At 40.4% G+C, this 19,583-nt stretch overlaps 1 protein-coding gene across 10 annotated transcripts in view; it reads left to right on the forward strand.

The window, feature by feature from the left end:
• The first annotated feature begins 4,489 nt into the window (after positions 1 to 4,489).
• The window catches only part of PHF21A (PHD finger protein 21A), a 79,745-nt gene continuing 64,651 nt past the window's right edge, over positions 4,490 to 19,583 (forward strand). For 2 of the 10 annotated variants that reach the window (XM_072422058.1, XM_072422053.1), the window contains exon 1: positions 17,284 to 18,028. In XM_072422058.1, coding sequence (XP_072278159.1) covers positions 17,994 to 18,028 — 35 coding nt within the window. In that variant the 5' untranslated portion in view covers positions 17,284 to 17,993. Of the gene's footprint in view, positions 4,964 to 5,169; positions 5,194 to 17,280; positions 18,029 to 19,583 lie in introns of those variants that run through there. The other 8 variants (XM_072422051.1, XM_072422052.1, XM_072422054.1 and 5 more) reach the window with 7 other exon arrangements.

Consider the following 19,583-nt stretch of genomic DNA (forward strand, 5'->3'; position numbering starts at 1 on the left):
AAAATTTTACCTGTCATCTAGCAATAAAAATTTGGATATGTCCTATTAAGGGGTGACATTTGGTCCCTTCCTCATTATTGTCAAACTGTGTTGTCAGCTCTTTCATGCACTTGTGGTGGAGACATTAAGTATCCATGCCAGCACTCAAACAGTTCTGTTCTACCTTGGTCCCCATATGCTACTGTCCCTAACCAATGGGAACCAGTTGGAGTGCATGAAGTGTTCTGCAAAAATCTTTAGAAAATGAAATGTTACTAGTTAGCATAGTTGTCTTCAACCTACGTCATATAGGGGGGCTCAAGCATGGCCCCTGATGTTGCAAAAGGGCCACACATAATATTCAGTAAATGTAACACTACAGTAAGCTGTAAGAGACCATGGACATGGTACTAGAGATGATCAGAGACTTTGGATATTGAAAAAGGAGAAGGGGGCTGCGGGCATGATACAGGAGAAGGCCAGAGGCTACGGGTAAGGTACAGGAGAAGTCCAGGGACTGTGGGCATGGTACAGGAGAAGGCCAGGGGCTGCGGGCATCGTACAGGAGAAGGCCAGAGGCTGCGGGCATCATACAGGAGAAGGCCAGAGGCTACGGGTAAGGTACAGGAGAAGTCCAGGGGCTGGGGGCATGGTACAGGAGAAGGTCAGGGGCTGCGGGCATCATACAGGAGAAGGCCAGTGGCTGCAATCCTTTTTTAAGGAGATGAAAACAGACTATGGGCATACTAAAAAAGACAGTCAGAGATTAAGGGTGTGCTACAGAAGATGGTTAGAGACTGAGGAAATTTTATAGAGATTGTCAAAGATTGCAGGCATGCTACAAGAAATTGTTAGAGGGCAGGCATTTTAAAGAGAGACAATGCAAGACTATGGGCATGCTAAAAGAGATGGTCAGAGACTATGGATATTTTTATAAGGAGATGGTCAGAGACTACAGGCATGGTACAAGAGATGATAAGAGACTATGGACATTTTATAAGGAGATGTTTGGAGTCTGTGGGCATGATACGACAGTGTTTCCCAACCAGGGTTCCTTCAGAGGTTGCTGGGGGTTCCTTGGGCAATAAGCAATGTCTATGACTCTCAGGTCAGTTTAAATAACACCAATGATCTTTTTGGCTGTTCATGGGTGACATTCTTCCCACTTGCCAGCAATGTAAGGCATTACAATGAGGTATTCTTCCTTCTCACCACCACACTAATGTACTGTAAGCTGTGGATATTGTTATTGTAGGGGTTCCCCAAAATCTGAAAGGGTTTTACCTTTATGGACAGGAAAGAATGCAGGGATGGTCAGAGACCATGGGATTGCTACAAATGACGGTCAGAGTCCATACATGACCTAACATGATATAGGAATGGTTGCAGGCTACACTAGACAAACATTACATGAGAATGCTAAAGATCACATCCACCTTACAAATCAACATTCCTACATTTCTGCACCTACAGCCCTCAAGATCCATTATAAAAAATAAGAAACGTGAGCAGTATAAAGAAACGGCTTGCTCACACCAATAGCAGAGTAGTGGAGCCCGATTTTCCATATGCCCAAAACCAGAAATTTGTACACTTGTCCTAAAATTGTTACCAAAAGAAATGCCCAAAAATTGCTATAAAAGTTTTTTTTTCCTAGCATTAATTGACCTATCGATGTGGGGTGTAAGTAACTATTATTAATATACAGTATTTATTTAGCGCCGATATATTAGGAAGTGCTGTACAAAGTCAATAGTCATGTCAATAGCTGTCCCTCAGGGAGGCTCACAATCTAATGTCCCTACTATAGTCATATGTCATTAATTCAGTCTTAAGGCACTTTTAGGGGAAGCTAACCTAACTGCATGTTTTTGGAATGTGGAAAGAAATTCTTGCAAGCACGGGGAGAACCTACAAACTCCATGCAGATAGTCCTGGCCGAGATTTGAACCTGGGACCCAACACTGCCTACAATGGGAACAAATACTACAGAACAAAAAATTCTGTGTTAAGGATATTAAACCAATAAACTCCTGGAATCTATCCCTAGGGGTTAGCATTCTCATTGGTTCAGTGGAGGATAGGGGTAAGTGTTCATCCCTGGGGTACCTTGGGTAAAATCTTACCATTGGAGCTAGCTGTGGTGATTTTAGAAGTGTTTGGCCTAAAGAATATTTGTCCTTCTGGCTTGAATAATAACTAAAAATGTCTGTGGGGGGATCGGGGGCTCCACCATAGGGGGCCACAGGTTGGGTTTTGCATCTACTTTGAGCTATTTTAACCCGAACTCATTGGGTAGGATTGATTTAAGCTCTCCAAGACTGCAGAAAATTAGACGGGAGAACCTGGGTGGGCCAGCAACCCTGGGATAGATCTGATCCAAGATTTAAAGCGCGCCTAAACTCACAATTTTCACTTAGAACAAGGGTCAAACTCTGTCCTCCAACATCCTTTTTTTTTGGCCCCCAAAGGAATCCTAAAAATGAACTGTAGCTGGCCTGCCGCTGCATTGAAATAGCGTCGCTACAACAATTCCCGGCATCGCTCGCATCTATAGACCAGCGGGCTCTCTGCCTATGCGTGGCCCCGCATTGGACTGTTTTACAGACGCAAATAATGCTGGAAAGTTAGTAGCGGCGCTATTTCAATGAAGAGGGAGTTCCAGCGGCGGGCAAGATTTAGCTCCGCATTGGCCACGTCTGGCATTTCCAGCACTCCCCCTCAGCTGTACTTTTCCTTGCTATTCCAAGGCATGGACTTGAATGGTTGGATTTTCATAGAATATTTTATTGTATAATATTATTGTTTGTTTTCTGTATTGTATATCCTGTGCAAAAAGGTTACCATTTAAATTTAACTCAGAAGGCTACAAATAGAGAAAGAGGCATACGTTTTTTTCTTAAATAAAATTAAAAAAAAATGTATGACTCTTTCTCTATTATAGGCTTGTTCCAGATTGAATGGGAAGCAAAACCTCTTTGTTTCTATATGAAAAAGAAAAAAATTCCTCAGTTTTTTTCAATAAATTTCAAGGTTGGCCCATGACTTTGTCTGTTTTTAATTTTGGCTCTCTGTGTATTTGAGTTTGACACCCGATTTAGAAAAAGACTTAGAACAAGGGTAGACAACCCTTTTACGTAAGGTAAGTCTGTTTTTTTTTTTATTTTTATTAAAAAAAAAAAAAAAAAATGGGACAACATGACCCTCTAATGAATGGCGGCGCAAAGCCTCCCGGGATACCTACATCACCATTCCGGATGCACTGGGTGTGCCCCAGATGCTCGTCCATGCGCAGACGGAGCGTTTTCGTGAGAAGAGAAAAATTTCTCTCAGGCATGTGCAATGAGTTTGGCAAGTTTTTTTTTCCAACCTACATCACCCGATCCTGCGCCTGGGTAGGTGAGGTAGGAAGAACAAGGAAGAATAGGCGAAAATGGCGGCGCCCCGGATCAGAGACGGTTACCAGGTTGATGCAGAACCTGATGGAAGAAACCTCCGGACCGATTGACTGTGCTGCAGGATTGAAGGTAAGTGGATTTTTTTTGTTTTAGCCATTTTTGAGTTTATTTCCTCTTTAAACATTTGCCAACTAACAGCGAATGATTTAAAAAAAAAAAAACAAACAAACCTATACCGAGTTTGCTGGATCACCCAGGTTCTCTCATGTTACTTTATCTTTAATAAAAAGGCCCGTTATGTTGTATTGTGATCACCGGCCCCCTGCACATACAAACATTGCTTACAAAATATTGTTGTTGCCCATAGCAACCGATCGGCGCTCATCTAAAAAAATGGTTCCTGCTCATTGGCAATGGGCTGGATAAGTCTGGCGCGGAGTCCCGTTAGACATTAGCGCTTTCCAAGTTATTTACCATATTTTTTTTTCAGTAATATTACTTTTGCGTTTTATTTTGTACACATTTACTTGTTTCTATTTGATTACTTCCATTGTTTCCATTTTGATGTGTTCATGTGCCTGCACAGTGCACTTTTCTTTGTATTTCTGATTTGTTCCCTCCATTTTAATCCCTCCTTTGTTGGAGCCTTCTGTCAGACCCTGTCCTGGCCTTTCCTCCTCCCTCCCTTGCACTCTCCATTCCTCTCTCCACTTCTTCTCTCTCTCTACTTTACTTTTCCTTACTTTACATCCGGGTTTTTTCCCTAGGCAATGGGAGCCGAATCACACCCCGTTCCTTAGGCAAAGTGAAATAAATTCGCCGCACCGACACGACAAATAGTCCGCTCTTTCTATCGCCTCCCCCGGCCCCTGGCGGACGCTGACCCCCCACCTTCCTGTCACCGAACGAGGGTTTTCGTATACGAGGGATCTTCCGGATAACTTCCCGGAGGTATTTAACAAAATTTCTCCGTGTTCTCCCTGTCCCATCACTACCCCCCTTTCCTCCTCCTCTCCCTCCGCTCGCCGGCCGCTCGGGCCCTCTTTCCCTCTCCTACGTCACGCGTGCGCGCGCTCCTCCCTGCTCTAGCGGATTGGTAGCGGCGGGCGCGCGCCTGGGTTAGGAGAGAGCGCGGCGGAGGGATCCAGCACCCGGTGCGCTGCGGCTCGGGGAGGGAGAGAGTTCTTCTTTTGCCATCACTTTTTTTTTCTTTATTTATTTATTTGCCCCCCTTTAAGCGGACGGGGGCAGATACTATTTACGTATCGACCTATTTGCCCCTTACCGGCTTTACTTTGACTAAACTGAACCCCCCTTCTCTCTCTTTCCCCCCTCTTCTTCCTCCTTTTTCTTGAAGGGGGTTGATAGAGAGTGAGAGAAAGAGGGTGTTGTGGTGGAGGGGGGTGCCCCCCGTGTTATTTACCCCCAGCCTGAGGGGGAGGCCGGGGGGGCCCTGTGAGGGAAGATGTGGCGGTGACAGGGCTCTTGCCCCCCTCCCCTGGAAGAAGAGGAGGAAGAGAGAAGAAAGAAGAAGGAGTAGAAGGGGGGACATCCCCGGCGATCCCCCCGGAAGAGGGGCGCAGCAGGTGTGGAGGAAGGGGGGAGGTCGGGCTGGACGATGAGCTGGAAGTTGTGAGTGAGAAGTAGTGGAGGCTGAGCAGGCCTGGGAGCCGGGGAGTGTGAGGGGGCAGCTCATCCCTCTGTGGATGTACAGATGTGTGAATGGATATGGGAGGTGGGGGGACACCACGAACTCCACCGACACCAGCACTTCTTATCACACGTGTGTGCTGTGTGCCACCGGACTGCGCTGGGTGTGAGTGACACTGATTTAAAGTTCTGCTGGAGCAGCATAACAACACTGGGCCTCATGGATATCACTGTGCAGCCTCAGGCAGCCAATCAGAATCCAACTTTTATCCTGCTGCAGCCTGCTTTCTCATGTATCACGGAATCCGATTGGCTACTGAGTGCCCAGAGACCTAGTTCTGTATTTGAGGATGGAAAAGCTAATATAACAGGTGTTAGTGAGAATTACATGCTGCTATTATTCACCTAGCCAATCAGAATCTGACTTATCCTGCTTTACCCTTCTATCATGGAATCTGATTGGTTACTGACTGGCCAGGGAACTAGTTCTGTCTTTGAGGATGGGAAAGTGAATTAATATACATGCTATTATTTACCTAGCCTACCACAGTCCAACTTAGCCTGCTGCAGCATTCTTTCTGGTCTATTATGGAATCTGATTGGCTGCTGGATAGCCAGAGAACTATTTCTGTATTGAGGATGGGGAAAGTTATTATACATGCTGCTATTATTTACCTAGCCAATCAGAATCCAACTTATCCTGCTGTACCCTTCTATCATGGAATCTGATTGGCTACTGGATGGCCAGAGAACTAGTTCTGTATTTCAGGATACAAACACTCTATTAACGGGTGTTGGTGAGAAGAACATGCTGCTGTTGTTGCAGTGGTACTGAATTAAAGTTAGATTAACATCAGGTGTAGGCAGCCAATCATATTCCAGTTTTCATTCTGCAGTTGACATGTATCAGTGTAGGCTGTAATCTGGATAGCTGCCGAGTGGTCGGAGATTTGGTTTTGTATTAAAGTGTGGGTAGTATACCATGCTGGTGTTGTATTAAAGTTCTGATGTTTGGTGGCACGGGAGCATGATTTAGGAGCCAGTTAGATTGGAGCATTTATCTTGCAAATATCTTTTCCTAGGGAGGGCTGGGATTTATATATATATATATATATATATATACATAAACATAAAAGGATAGAAAGCTCACAGGTGTGTGAGTAGTGTCAATGCTGATGCCATGTGGCACTGATTTAAAGTTCTTATGGTAGATGGAGGAGAAGCACAACAATCCAGGGCCTCCTACATAGACCTATGCAAGGCTCCATCATCCTTAGACAGCCAATCAGATTTGAGCCTTCATTCTGCCTTTGTCGTTTGGAATCTGAGTAATAGATGGAGGTCAATATATGTCATTATACCAGCTTTTAATATACACTGTTTGTGGGATACTATGTACCTCAGTTGGCTTCCTACATAAAAGTCAAACTCCAAGCCTAATTTTGAAACTGTATATTTTTTTTAGTGCAAGCTGGAATCTGATTGGTTGCTTTGTGTTGTTTCAGTATCTGTTTTATATACCGTCGTAGTAAACACAGGCTGGAATCTGGTTACTATGAGCTGTTTGGGAATCAGTTTGATATATTATGGAAGTAAACAGGTTTGAATTTGAATGGTTATTTTGAGGTGTCCGAGGACCATTTTCAATACATGATGGATGTAAACGCTGTTATTGCAACAAGTATGAGTATTGTATACACGGCGTGTATGATAACATGGCATCCTGGGGTGAATTGTTTGTTCATGACACTGATATTATGTACTGGATAAACATAACAACAAGGGACAGTATAGATAAATCTGTGCACGACTATCGGCCAATAAGATTTTTCAGTGCAGCTTGGAATACAAGTTGCTATGAGTTTTCAGAGAGCCCTATAAATAAGAAAGGCAAATGTTCTTCTAACAGATGTGAGTAGTATACATTGCGTGTGTGAAAACGTGTAATCGTGACACTGATGTCAAGTGACGATGTTCGGCATTAGAGGAATACAACAATGTGGGGCCTTTTGTGAAAAACTGTTCAAGGCCAGATCTATCACAGGCAGCCAATCAGAATCAGGCATTTATTCGGCAACCGGTTTTCTAGTGAAGGTTGAATTCGGTTATTATGAGTTGCCTGAGGATCTGTTTTATACATGAGGCTAGTAAACACTGTTATTATGACAGGTGAGAGAACTATACACTGCTTGTTTGTTAGCATGTATGACAATGGACTGAGTGTGGGTGGCTCTGATTTAAAGTGGATGGGTTTTATGAGTTGTCTTAAGTGCTGTTTTGAATATATATAATAGTTTACAAGATTAGATAGAATACAATGCATGTGTAGGCCTGATGTGGTCCGAGGGTGGGTGGTACTGATTAAAGTTCTGCTGTTAGGTGCCAGAGGAACATAAAACTGTGGATCATCATCTGAAGCAGCCAATCAGGTTTTCATTTGTCAACACGTTTCCAGTGCAGGTCATTATCTGTTTACAATGAGTTGTCTGAGGGTTATATATAAGAGGCAATATGCTTATGTCATGTCCTAATATTATTATTAATAAATAGGATTTATATAGCGCCAACATATTATGCAGCGCTGTACATTAAATAGGGGTGGCAGATACAGACAGTGACACAGAAGGAGAGGACCCTGCCCCGAAGAGCTTACAATCTAGGAGGTGGGGGAATTAACACACAATAGGAGGGGGATATGTAGTGGTGGGAAGTAGTGGTGGTTTCAAAAGACAAAGAAAATAGGTAGGCAAGTTTTTAAAAAATGGGTTTTGAGTGCTCTTTTAAATGAGCAAAAAATAGGAGCAACCCGAATAGGACGAGGAAGACCATTCCAGAGAGTTGGGGCAGCTCTAGAAAAGTCGTGGAGCCGTGCGTATGATGACATTATGAGATGCACACGTAATTACTTCTTTCTACTTTTCAGAACTTTAGATATTTATTGGTAAAATCCTCATGGATATAAATTTTCCTCTCTTTGCTCCATCACCAGTGGAATGTGGCCTTTATGTTGGCTCTATTCTAGGTTCAGGTCTTTGGCCAGAAATGATGGAAGGTTATTCATTCCTGATACCCATGTATTTTACACTCTGTGTATTTCAGTGTACATTCAGCAGAAGATTGCAAAATAATCCTAAATCGCACACTTTAAGGCCCTCTGTAGCATAATAGAAATGAGGACATTTGAATTCTTGGTTGCAAAGATATGTAATCAGCAGTACAGCCCTCTCCTTATCCCAATTGGGCTGAGTGTAAGTGACTCTGATTGTATTACAGAACTACTATGTGCTCTCACATTTCTAAATACAGCTCACTTGGTCCAATGCTAACCTCTGTTTCCTGTCCAGTGATATTTAGTGTGTCCATTCCCCAACTGCAAAACCTTTCTTTGATAAGCAACCCCTCCAAGTCCACCATGGGTAACCCCCTGGTATAGACTGTAAGTTTTATATTACAACACCGGGCCTTGTGATACTCGGAGAGACTTTAATTCTGTAAGGGTAATGGTTAATGACAGAGATTGGTGATTAGTATCTATAAGTTATCCAGAATATCTGTCCCTTTAATGCATATTTTCACATTTAGTTTATACATTGTTTGTGCATTTTTATGTGCAACCCTGGACTGCACTGCATGTGAGTGACACTAATTTAAATATTTGTTGTGATCTGCTGGAGGAGCAGAACAATAGTGGGCCTCGTGTAAAAATATGCAATAATATATCAAAAGCAGCAAGTCACACTGAAACGTCGGTCACCACCTGTCATTCCAGTACAGCTTTGAATCTGATTGATAGGTGTGAATTGTCTGAGATTATTCCTTTAGATTCATACATAAAATTGGAGCAAACTGTTCTTTTCATCCATATAACACTAGCTATAGTGCTTGTGTGACACCACATGTAGCTGGCTGACAAATGTGTAAAGCCAATTTTTTAAAAATCCTTTTATTGTAGGGGGGATGGTCAGGAGCCCGATAAGATTACATTACTTTTTCATTTTGTAAAAGTGGTCAGTAGGACGAATAGATGTGTGTGTGATGATTCCTAGAATGCACAAGTTTGGCTGAAACCTAATGGCCGAGCCAAGCAACACCTTGGGGTCTCAATTATAAAACAGTGAATCTGACATTCGCTGATATATTCCTTGGTAGAGAATCTTCTAGGTCTATGTGTTTCAATGGCTGTAATTGATTCTCCACCAGGGAATGTTTCAGTGAATGGAGGAGCTCATCTTATTCCACCTTCAGTCTCTAAATGTCATTTTCCAGATTTGGATCTGAATAGCTGCTGAAAGTGTTATTTCCTCAGAATACTAAAAAAGTGGACCCTGTGAATTCGAAAGATTTTCGTGTTCTCTGTTATAAGGAAACGCATTTCACATTTCTTGTGTGGTTTTTACACTCCTAGTGTGACACTTGCCATATAATACAGTCAGTTGCAGATTTTGCTCCTGTGCCCTGATTGCAGAATTGTAGTGATGTCTGCAAATCTGTACGTAATCTGTTATGTAAGACTGTATATTACTTGGAATACATGGGTGAGGAATATAAGTGTTTAGCTCCTTCCTTGTGGTCCTCTGTTTACAGAGAGAATTATTGCTGCTGTTAACCTTTATTCCTGACAATACTGATTGCTTTGCTTCAATATTGATCTTTAAGATTCATTCTTATATTCAAGTATGTAGAACAGGGTTCTGACTTCACTTGCAGCATGCTTGTAACATAAAAATGTTGATGACATGCAGGAATCTAGCTTTTTGAGGAGATAAGTAATGGCAACCTATATCTTTTAGTGCAAGCTTCTAAATAAAAAGTAAATCTCATGGAAAATCTATTCTTATATTCTGAATTGGAGAGGGCTAACAGTTGCCCAATTGAGGAATCTGTTCATGATACAGGATTCTCAGTTGTGTGTCTTAATTAATACATTGGTAGGGATTGAGAGTACAGGGAACCCTTTCCCAACCTTTTTAACATGGAAGAACCCTTGATCTAACTTTAAGGTCTGCAGGGAGCTCGCTGCTATAAATACTGTATCCACAGCTCAATGTATATTAGCATGTTGGTCAGTAGGAATAATGCCTCCTGCATTGCTGGCCGATGGGAAGAATGTCACCTCCTTAAACTGACCTGAGAGGCACAAATTGCTCAAGGAACCACTAGCAAACTTTTGAGGGATCCTAGGGTTCCACAGAACCCTGGTTGAGAAACCTTGGCCTAGGGAAGGTTTTGAAAGCAATTTATTCCAGTTGTATCTTCAGTGGAGCATGTGTTTAAATTATAGTGATTTCTTCGCCTGCAGTAAATGTTTGCTAAATGTCGCACTTACTGCTTTATAAAAATACACCAGTATGTGTCAGAGAACGTATTACAGTCCTTGGGAATGTACAGTGAATGTACTGTATTTTGATGCGTAATTTTTACCAACAATTCTGATACCTTTTGTTTCACACAGAATGAGCACTGATAAAATGATCTGTAGAAGCGTATTCTGCACTGGTTTAAATTTGTTGTAATTTAGTTGCACAGTGGTGTTTGTTGTGCAGGGGATATATAGTATGTGTGTAAGTTGCAATTCACAGCAGTGAATAACTAATTTTTATACAAAAGTAATTTAAGATGTTGCAAATACATATATTGCACATTCCACCTTGGGGAGGTTAGGTTTAGAATTACATTTATACCTGCAAAGGCCAGATATTTAAGAGAAACTAAACTGAAAAGTGCCTAAAAAAAAAAAAAAAAATACACTTGCCTTCAATCATGCAGGCAGTCCGATCTATGCAAGGGTGTCCTGCATTGGGTCCCGCATCGTCCCGGAACCAGCGCTCCGGGCGCCACCATCTTCTTTTTCCGGGTTCGCCATCCTCCGTTATCCGACCCAGGAGCAGGATCGGGTGATGTAGGATAGAAAAAAAAACGTGAGATCGGCAAATGTTTCTCTTTGCGTGAAAAGGCTCCTTCTGCGCATGCCCGAGATGCTCTGGAATGTGCAGAAGGAGCACCCAAGAGCCTCCCGTGATGCGTGATGTAGGTATCCCAGGAGGCTCTGCTCTGCCATTCATTCTTGATCGCCCTAGGCGATTGAGAATTAGGGGGCAGTGCTGCAAACAACTACATTTTTACTTTACAGAAAAGGATTGTCTACCCTTATGTAAAGTGACATTTGTGAGTTTAGGTATGCTTTAAGACCTGAACACCCTATTGCATGGGGCATTGCCTGTATTTATTCTGAAAGGTAACCTAACATACATTACCAACGTTAATTGCAGTGCAAAACACGTTACTTGTGTTGAATTGTTGTGAATTGGAGCCCAATTAACATCCAAAACGCATGTATACTGCAGTGTTATCTGGCACATGGACTGTGTGCTGCCATAAAATGAAGCCTGACACATTTTGTGGGCAATGCTGTGTGTTTCAGCCCAATTATTTTTTAATTCATTGATGTATTACAACACATGTGATGTAGCACACAGCAGTGTGGTGTAAACGGGCCCCTAAATCAATGGTTTGCAAAAAAGCAACACACAGTGGTGTAAATGTGTCCTATTTGCTCAAATTCTACTTTCTTACAATGTCACAAAGCCAGGCAATATGTGCGTGAGTAGATGTGGTATGTATGGCACTTTATGAATGATGAGGGAGTTGTATGTCCTTCTATGAATATTGGTTATCATTAATATGCATTGAAATTGGAACAAGCAATGGATCTCCTGCAAAGAGTTTGTGCTTTGGTTAACAAAGTGACAAAAATTTATGGAGCTTCAGAGGGACACAGGGTCATCCTGGTAGTGTGAAAAATGCAATGAGTGCACAATATGTGTCTAACAATAAGGCATGCTTACTGAAATATTTATTAATACATGACCTGTTTATAATGATCTGTATGATTAGTTTTATTCATGACTTTGTCTTCTTTAGCAAACGTTGCATAGAATTGTTTTTTTTGTTTTGTTATTTTTACAAAGTGATCCTGCCAGTAACAACACTTACAGGCTGAAACACTAAGCTGATGTTTGCGTTTCAATTAGCCGCAGCATTGTCTGCCTGCCATACGAATTCCTTCAGCCGAGTATTAGCTAGACAACCAAATGACCGACTAAAGGAGCGACAGACTGACACCGTGCTGCTAATTGCAAGGCAATGGCTTAAGCAGTGTACAGATGCTAGATTTTCATTGCCTGAGACATATGTTTAAGGTTGTCTCCAGCGAAAATTTTGCATCTGTACAGCTGTTTGCCCAATGTTGTTTAGTGATCCATTCTGCCAGATCACTAAATGACCGCCAGGAAGAGTCACTGCTGTTTTCTGGTATTTGAAAATACCAACCAATATATGGCCACCTTCATCCATGCAGCAATTGAAGAAGCATTGCAGTGTAACTTGATAGCTTGCATAGGGCGTCTTTTACAATTTTGTTTTCCATGTTGGCCAAAACAAATTTAGAAAACTTGCTAACTAGTGTACTATGTTTTTGTTGGTTGTAGTATGCCTGAAAACTGGTTCTTCTTTTTCTGGCACTTGTACAAGAAACCTTGTTGTTTAGAGTAGATAATGCAAATACAGCTTTACCAGCAAGTTATACATTTAACGTGTAGGATGTTGACAAGATACTTTATACACTTTGAAAGGTTTATCCATGAAAGGGATTACTTAGAGCAGACTTTCTCAACCATTTAACTTCTGAGAAATCCTAAAATAATTTTCAGGTCTTGGGAACCCCTATTAATACCAATTATATGTTGGTCATGGGGGGAGGGGGGCATTCTAAGTTGGTTGCTTATAGGAAGAATGTCTACCCTACAGCATTGGCTGGAATACCACCCTTACACAATGCTAATAAGGTCATTGCTGTCCACAGCATACTTCATCAAGTGGTGTGGCCCCAGAACTATATAACTTTGTAAATTTTTATTAGTTATAGTTTTATATAGTTTTATAAACTTTAGAGCTCTCATGTACTGATTGATATTATATTTCAAGATTTTTTGATTTCACATATAGGGACTGATTAAATAAAGCTCATCAAGGCTGGAGAGGATACACTTTCCATGGTTAAACTGGGTTATCCAGCAAACCTGGAATGGATTTCTTAAGTCATCACCCAACTTCGCTGATAAAAGTATATCCTCTCCAGCCTTACAGAGCTTTAATAATTTAGGCCCATATTGACAAAAGGGTGTATTTTCCTTACGTACTATCTCGGTACTTATTGTCAAGGAATTGTATGGCGCTAGAAGTCCCTTTTATTAATAAGCACGTCATGAGCCTTATTTGTTGCTCTGTTACTTTAAATTGAATGTGAACTGTCCCTTTTGTTAAGGAGACAGATTCCATTGCAGTGCTCAACCCAGAAATTTTTTTAAGCCGGGTGGGAGGAAATTGTAGGTGGGTGGCAGCCCCTGTATTGTGACCAAACTCTTTAGTAACCACCCAAAAACAGCCGGGTGGGTGCTGAAAAGTGCCGGATAGTGCGCCCAGCTAAAAGGGCCTGGGGAGAACCCTGCATTGCATTAGACACACTCAGGATTAGTCCTAGAAGGTTTGTCCTGCATTTGTATAGTTTCAGTAAAAAAGGGCCTTATACAGCAACTCTGTAGCATAAAACCAAACATCTGGGATGTATGTGTATACTGTAGTGATATCTTCCAAGGGGGTAAACCCTTTAAATAACCTTCAGGTCTTAAGGAACTCCTGACAACAATTGCTATACCCACATTTCATAGTACATTAGTGTGGTGGTCAGTGGAAAGAATACTTCTTATTGCTGACCAGTGAGAAGAATTACATACCTTCAGATAGCTAAAAAGATCAGTGCTGTCAGTTAAACTCACTCATTGCTCAGTGAACCCCTTTTAACCTCTGGAGGAACCTTAGTTGGTTGAGAAACATTGGCCTAAAGCAACACATGGTTAAACTACGTAATCTCTTAAAACTGCAAGTCAGTTTAGATTGGCTTGACCAATTAAATAAATCACCTTTTAAATGTCTTGTTTGTTGTTCTTTTTTTAAAATCTATATTTTACCTTCAGACACGCAACAAAGCAGTAATAGTGTGACAGTTCTGATTGCCCAGCTTCATTTATTCCTTTATTCCTGTTTGTCAGTGTCTCCATATTGCATGTTTTTCACTGCAATCACAGCTGCCATTCTAGCACTTAGAAGCATACTTGATGATCTCTCCTCCCTCTTGCACTTTACAAGGGTTTGTCGAGGACATGTGTGCCATTCAAAATAAGGGCTTATCATCTGAGCAGCTTTGTTTTCTGACATACTAGCATTTCCTAATTACTCTCTGTATGATTTGTTCTGTAAATATCTTGGTCCAAAGTGGCTGAGGTGTGTGCAGGGACCTGTGTTTTTGTCTTTTTATGCCCTAATTCCTAATTTGATGATGGATAGATTTTATACACTGTAGGCTACATATTGCACTCCATTGTCTTGAAACAATTTAGTAAGTTCTTATTTTAACTCCCCTGTATAAGAAAGATGTAATTGGTTATGCTACTATTAGGACCATTGTAGATGATGAAAGTTGTATGTGGTTTTGTCCGTTGTATCTGACTCCTAAACAACTTCACTATGTGCTCTGTACACGTTTCTGGTTCTGGCCTGTGTTTCTGCACACAATAATCCCTCCAGCACAGAGCGCTTTGAAAGGACAGGTGGTTAAGAAGTCAGTCTGATAGCTTAATATTTACTTACTGGTGTGGAAATGAATTTGTGTTCTGTGTTGCAGTGCTGGGAGTGGCAGCAGGGTCTTTGTCTTATTCATGTTTGATCTGTGTATTACTGGTACATATGCTGGAACATATGTGAAAAGATGCTAACACATGCCAAGTTGCTATATGGGACATTCTGTTAGGCTGGCTTGTTTGTTAGACTAAGACTGTTCTGCAAAGCTCGATTTACATCTAAAATTGTGACCCCATTGTAATTATTTTAAAAAAGTTAAGTCGTTTTTTAAACTTAATTCAATCAGATATAAAGTGTAGTTGGGTATTGGTGGTAAAACTTTCAATATCCTGCTTTTCAGCAGATTCAAAAAGGATTCCTCGATAATCCATTTCTGTGTCTTGTAATCAAAAGCTGATATTAAAACGTGTCTGCCAGCAAAACTGAAATTGGTTCTTGTTAAAAAAAAAAAAATTGCTTTGTTTGCCAAATTATGTGCAGTTTAGCATCTTGGAATATATAGCCAGTAAGTCATTAATTCATCCTATAGCCATGAGTAAACTTTACAAAATGATGAGTTGTTCTTGCATTCTTGCAAGTCAGCTTATGTTCTGGGAGTGTCAGTCTTCTGGTTCCCCCACTGTGCTCGGTGGTCCCTCCCACTGACCCCTACAACAGTGTTTGTTGGTCCCTTCCCCCTCCCCCTACATTATTATAGTGTCCTGTATCTTTTAACTTGGTAACAAAGCCCCCTTAAAGACCTTGCATATCATTAGATTCAAGGCCCAATTATGCAGATGTTAAAGTGGGGAAAAAGGCGATAAAGGGTTCAAGGAATATCTGAAAATGTTACTAAAACTAGGCCTAAGAAGTACGTTAAAAATATTTCCTGGTTATTTTTTAGGAGAAATTCTAATGACTTCTTGGTACTCGAGGTGCCTAGGCAATCCTGTGCCTGTAGCCTCATAACTGTATATCTATACTAGGGGATCCAAAACTCTGTTGGCTCCCAAACTGATGAGATGTGAGGTGGTGTATGTTAATGTCACGATTCTGATGCCTACTGGTTTTGCTGGAAGCTTTCACTTGAGTAAGCTAAGCCCTGCCTCCACCAAGATGGCCTCTTCACAAAGACACAATGCAGAACAAGGAATAATAAATCAGCAATGAGAAAGATCAGCTTCAGGGAGATCAATTTGTAATGGTGACTATTCATTTGTCTCCCACCTGCCTCCTTGGGCAAAGCATCTGGAGTTCAGTTCCTCTTAAAATAGGGTCAGTTGTTTTCTGTCTCTTGGCAATACTTTAATATATTTAGTTCAAAGATTTGTGTTCTTTGCAAAATATCTGATTTTACTTGGGGTGCCAAGTTTTTTTTTAAAATATTACCCAGTTCTTATTATTATTATTATTATTATTAATATTATTATTATTACACAGTATTTTATATTGTGCGGGGCATATTACACAGCACTTTACAAAGTCTATAGTCATGTTACTAGCTGTCCCCCAAAGGGCTCACAATCTAATATCCCTACCATAGTCATATGTCTTTAATACAGTCTAAAGCAGCGTACACACCTGCAATAATTATCGTTGGAAACGAACAACTAACGACCGTTTGTCTGATAATTGTTAACAAAAAAAAGTCCACAACAACGCCATTGAACGAGGATTGTCGCTGAACACAAATGACTGTCCCGGCGGATCTGATTGGGCGACGATTGTTCGCAATCTGTTGTGTGTACGGTCTTTCAGTGATCGTGGAATAATCTGCGGTACACTTTCTCCTTTACATGTCACTTCCTGCATCGTTCAAACGATTGTATCTAGCGTGTGTACATTATTGGTGGATTATATTTGAACGATCGTATCGTTACAGCATGTACAGAATTGTGCACATTACGATTGTTCAAAATAATTGTTGATTTGTCGTTAGTCGTTTGTTTTCTAGCCACAAATATTGCACGTGTGTACCTAGCTTAAAGACAGTTGTGTGGGGAAGCCAATTAATGTATCTGCATGTTTTTGGAATCTATTAGAGGACTTTTGAAGTGTGATAATAATAATGATTGGTTTCTTGGTGACCCTTCAGTGTGTAGTGTTGGATGGATATATAGGATGTCCTGCTTCTGTGTTGCTGTAAAGTGATCCTGTTCTCCTTCCACTGCAGTGCAGTTGATTGGCCACTTGTGCTGCTCCCCCCATCCCCATCTGAGCTCAGCTACTTATAAATACTTAGATTTTATAAAATAAATGTAATGATTTATTAAGAAATGCAGTACTGCATTCATTTGTTCAACGTCTAGCTGCTTGAAGCTTGGCTTTAAAAAGTAATCAGCAATAACCACTTTCACTAACTTCATAGGTTACCTTTCAAAGTTCAGCTGTTTGAAATCTACTATTAATTATTCTATTAAAATTTTTAAATTATCTACTAATATTATACATCTTTTATATGGGGTTTTATAGTATAAGCATGGCCCCTGCATTTTCATTAAGATGGGACATTTATAGGCTAGTGTTACTTGACCATGTAAATTGTAAGAATAAAATGATCTGCAGGAATTAAGGTTGCCTCACAACAAAACTAATATAATTACTGCATAATGGCCTATAGAAAACCGTATACTGAGCCATGCTTTACTAAAAAGCATATGCCTGCTGGATATGTACATAGATAAATGTATCTGCTGCTATACACACAAACATATAATGAATTTTCTTTGCGGGATTGTAGCTAAAAGCAGTCTTATATATAAAATGTCAGTTCTGAGTGGCTGTGCTGAATTCAGACTGAACTGTTTTTGTGTGGCTGCAGCTGAATCACACAAACTATGAGTAACCACTTGCTTGCGAGGATTACAAGGGAGTATATGGCAAGTCTGAATTGGATAGGTTGCTTCTCTACCAACCTTTTGCTAGAATTTCTCTGTACAGACAAACCTGATGCCTGAGCCAAGTGTAGAGTGAAGCGTCAGGAGTTTGCTGCTTGTATAAACATTGTGTTCTCCCAGGTTTTTTTTGTTTTTGCTGGCAATTGGGCCTTTCTGATCTGTCTCATACTTTGGTTTGATTATGATTTTGACTCCTAAGAGCTTGTCTGGTTTCATAGTCTGTGTTTGAGCTTTCAAATTAGCATTTGCTTGAAAGGGTAATGAGAGAGAAGATGGGCCTTACATCATGTGCTGCTGTTGAATTTTTCTTTCTTGGGACTCGGCCTGTGGCCTGCAATATCATTGCTAAAACACAGATCATTGTAAAGGTGCTATTTTTCTAGCAGTTAATGGAATGCAGCCTTGTCAGTATATCTCTCAGGAACAAAGGTATGTAATTTTATTTCACTTTATGTGAGGCTTGCTGCTGTTTGTAGAAAATGACTGTGGTTCTTATTACTTGTATAATGGCAAGACACGTGTATTGCATTGCAAGCAGTTTGATTTTTAGTTCTGATCGGTATTCTGCATAGGTATACTTTGTTGGCGGTGCTTGTGATAATATTGCCATTGTGTGCTTGTGGTTCTGTGAAAAATAGAGAGCAAAAGTTAACATGATTTTCAAAATCAAGCAGCACATAGTTTTTTATTTTGCAGTTACAGTTGTTTATTTTCTCTCTTTTCCATTGTCAACAATAGAAAAGTTGAGCATCAGCCCCAAGTTGTAAGTGCATTGCCTGAATTCTGGCCTAGCATAAGGTTCGCATTACATGCTTCCATATACATGTGGTATATGAAAATTAGCTATGGCTTTATCTGTTATCTGAGATATTTAATCATGGTAATTATTTTATTTTTTTTTAAATCCCCCATGTGTTCTATTAAATTTTTTTACATAATTACCTTCGCTAAGCGGTAGCAGCCATGTCCCACTGGGTATTCCCCTGATGGGTTGGCAATGCTGGGATCACTATAAGTTTTACTGTAGAGCACTGTAGTCAAACAGGAAGTCAACTTTTTTGTAGAAAATGGATAGTTGGTTTCAAAACCAAACTTGTTAAACTTTAAAGAATAACTGTGCTTTGCAGTAAAGTCCAGTTATCCTTTACACCACACCTGTAGTTAAGAAAAATAAATTGCCTCCCCGCCTGGGATATGCCATTTAAGAGATATACTTTCCATGGCAGCTGCATTCCTTGCTCCAGTCTTTGTTAGTAAACAGAGGCTGTTATGCAGGGCACTGAGGTTACCAAAACGACTGTAGGTGGGGAAGCATTGGGTTGAGATCACTTCAAACTGCACACCGCAGATAGAGTACCAGTTAGATATAAAAAATAAAAACCCTGTTTTCACCCCCTTAGACAATAAAAGAAGCAGTTAACCCATGCAGTTTTGAGATAGTATAAGTATAGTTATCCTTAAAATGAATGTGTAACCTGTAGATCCGACAGCAGAAAGTATCTGAACATACCTATATTACCTATACTAATCTAAAAAATATTTCAGGGTGTACTGTGCAAGTTAAGAGCAGAGTTATTGCAGAACATCTTCTGAATATTGGCAATTCAGGTAGGTGCTTATTGCAGATAAGAAAAAAGTGGAACTTTATCCCAGAAACACAGTTTACATGTTTTTATAGTAGAACTACAGTTTTCAGCTAATGGTACACATGCCTTTCTGTATTTTACTTGCTTTTAGCTTTTTTGCTTGCATTAGCATTAAGCTGCACATATCTTGCCATATCAAGAAAATGCATAAATTGCATATAAAATGTATCTAAAAAGCCTTATTACCACTCCCAATACATACAAAGGTTATGCTAAACTTACAAGACATGTTTAACCAATGTGTTTTAAAGTAAATAATAGCTTCTGCTGTGTATCGATCGATTTCTTTCTTTCTTTTTTTTTTTTTTTTTTTTTTTTTTTTTTTTTTTTTTTTTTTT

Source organism: Pyxicephalus adspersus, chromosome 9, assembly GCF_032062135.1.
Source record: "Pyxicephalus adspersus chromosome 9, UCB_Pads_2.0, whole genome shotgun sequence".
In the NCBI taxonomy this organism is placed as follows: Eukaryota; Metazoa; Chordata; class Amphibia; order Anura; family Pyxicephalidae; genus Pyxicephalus; species Pyxicephalus adspersus.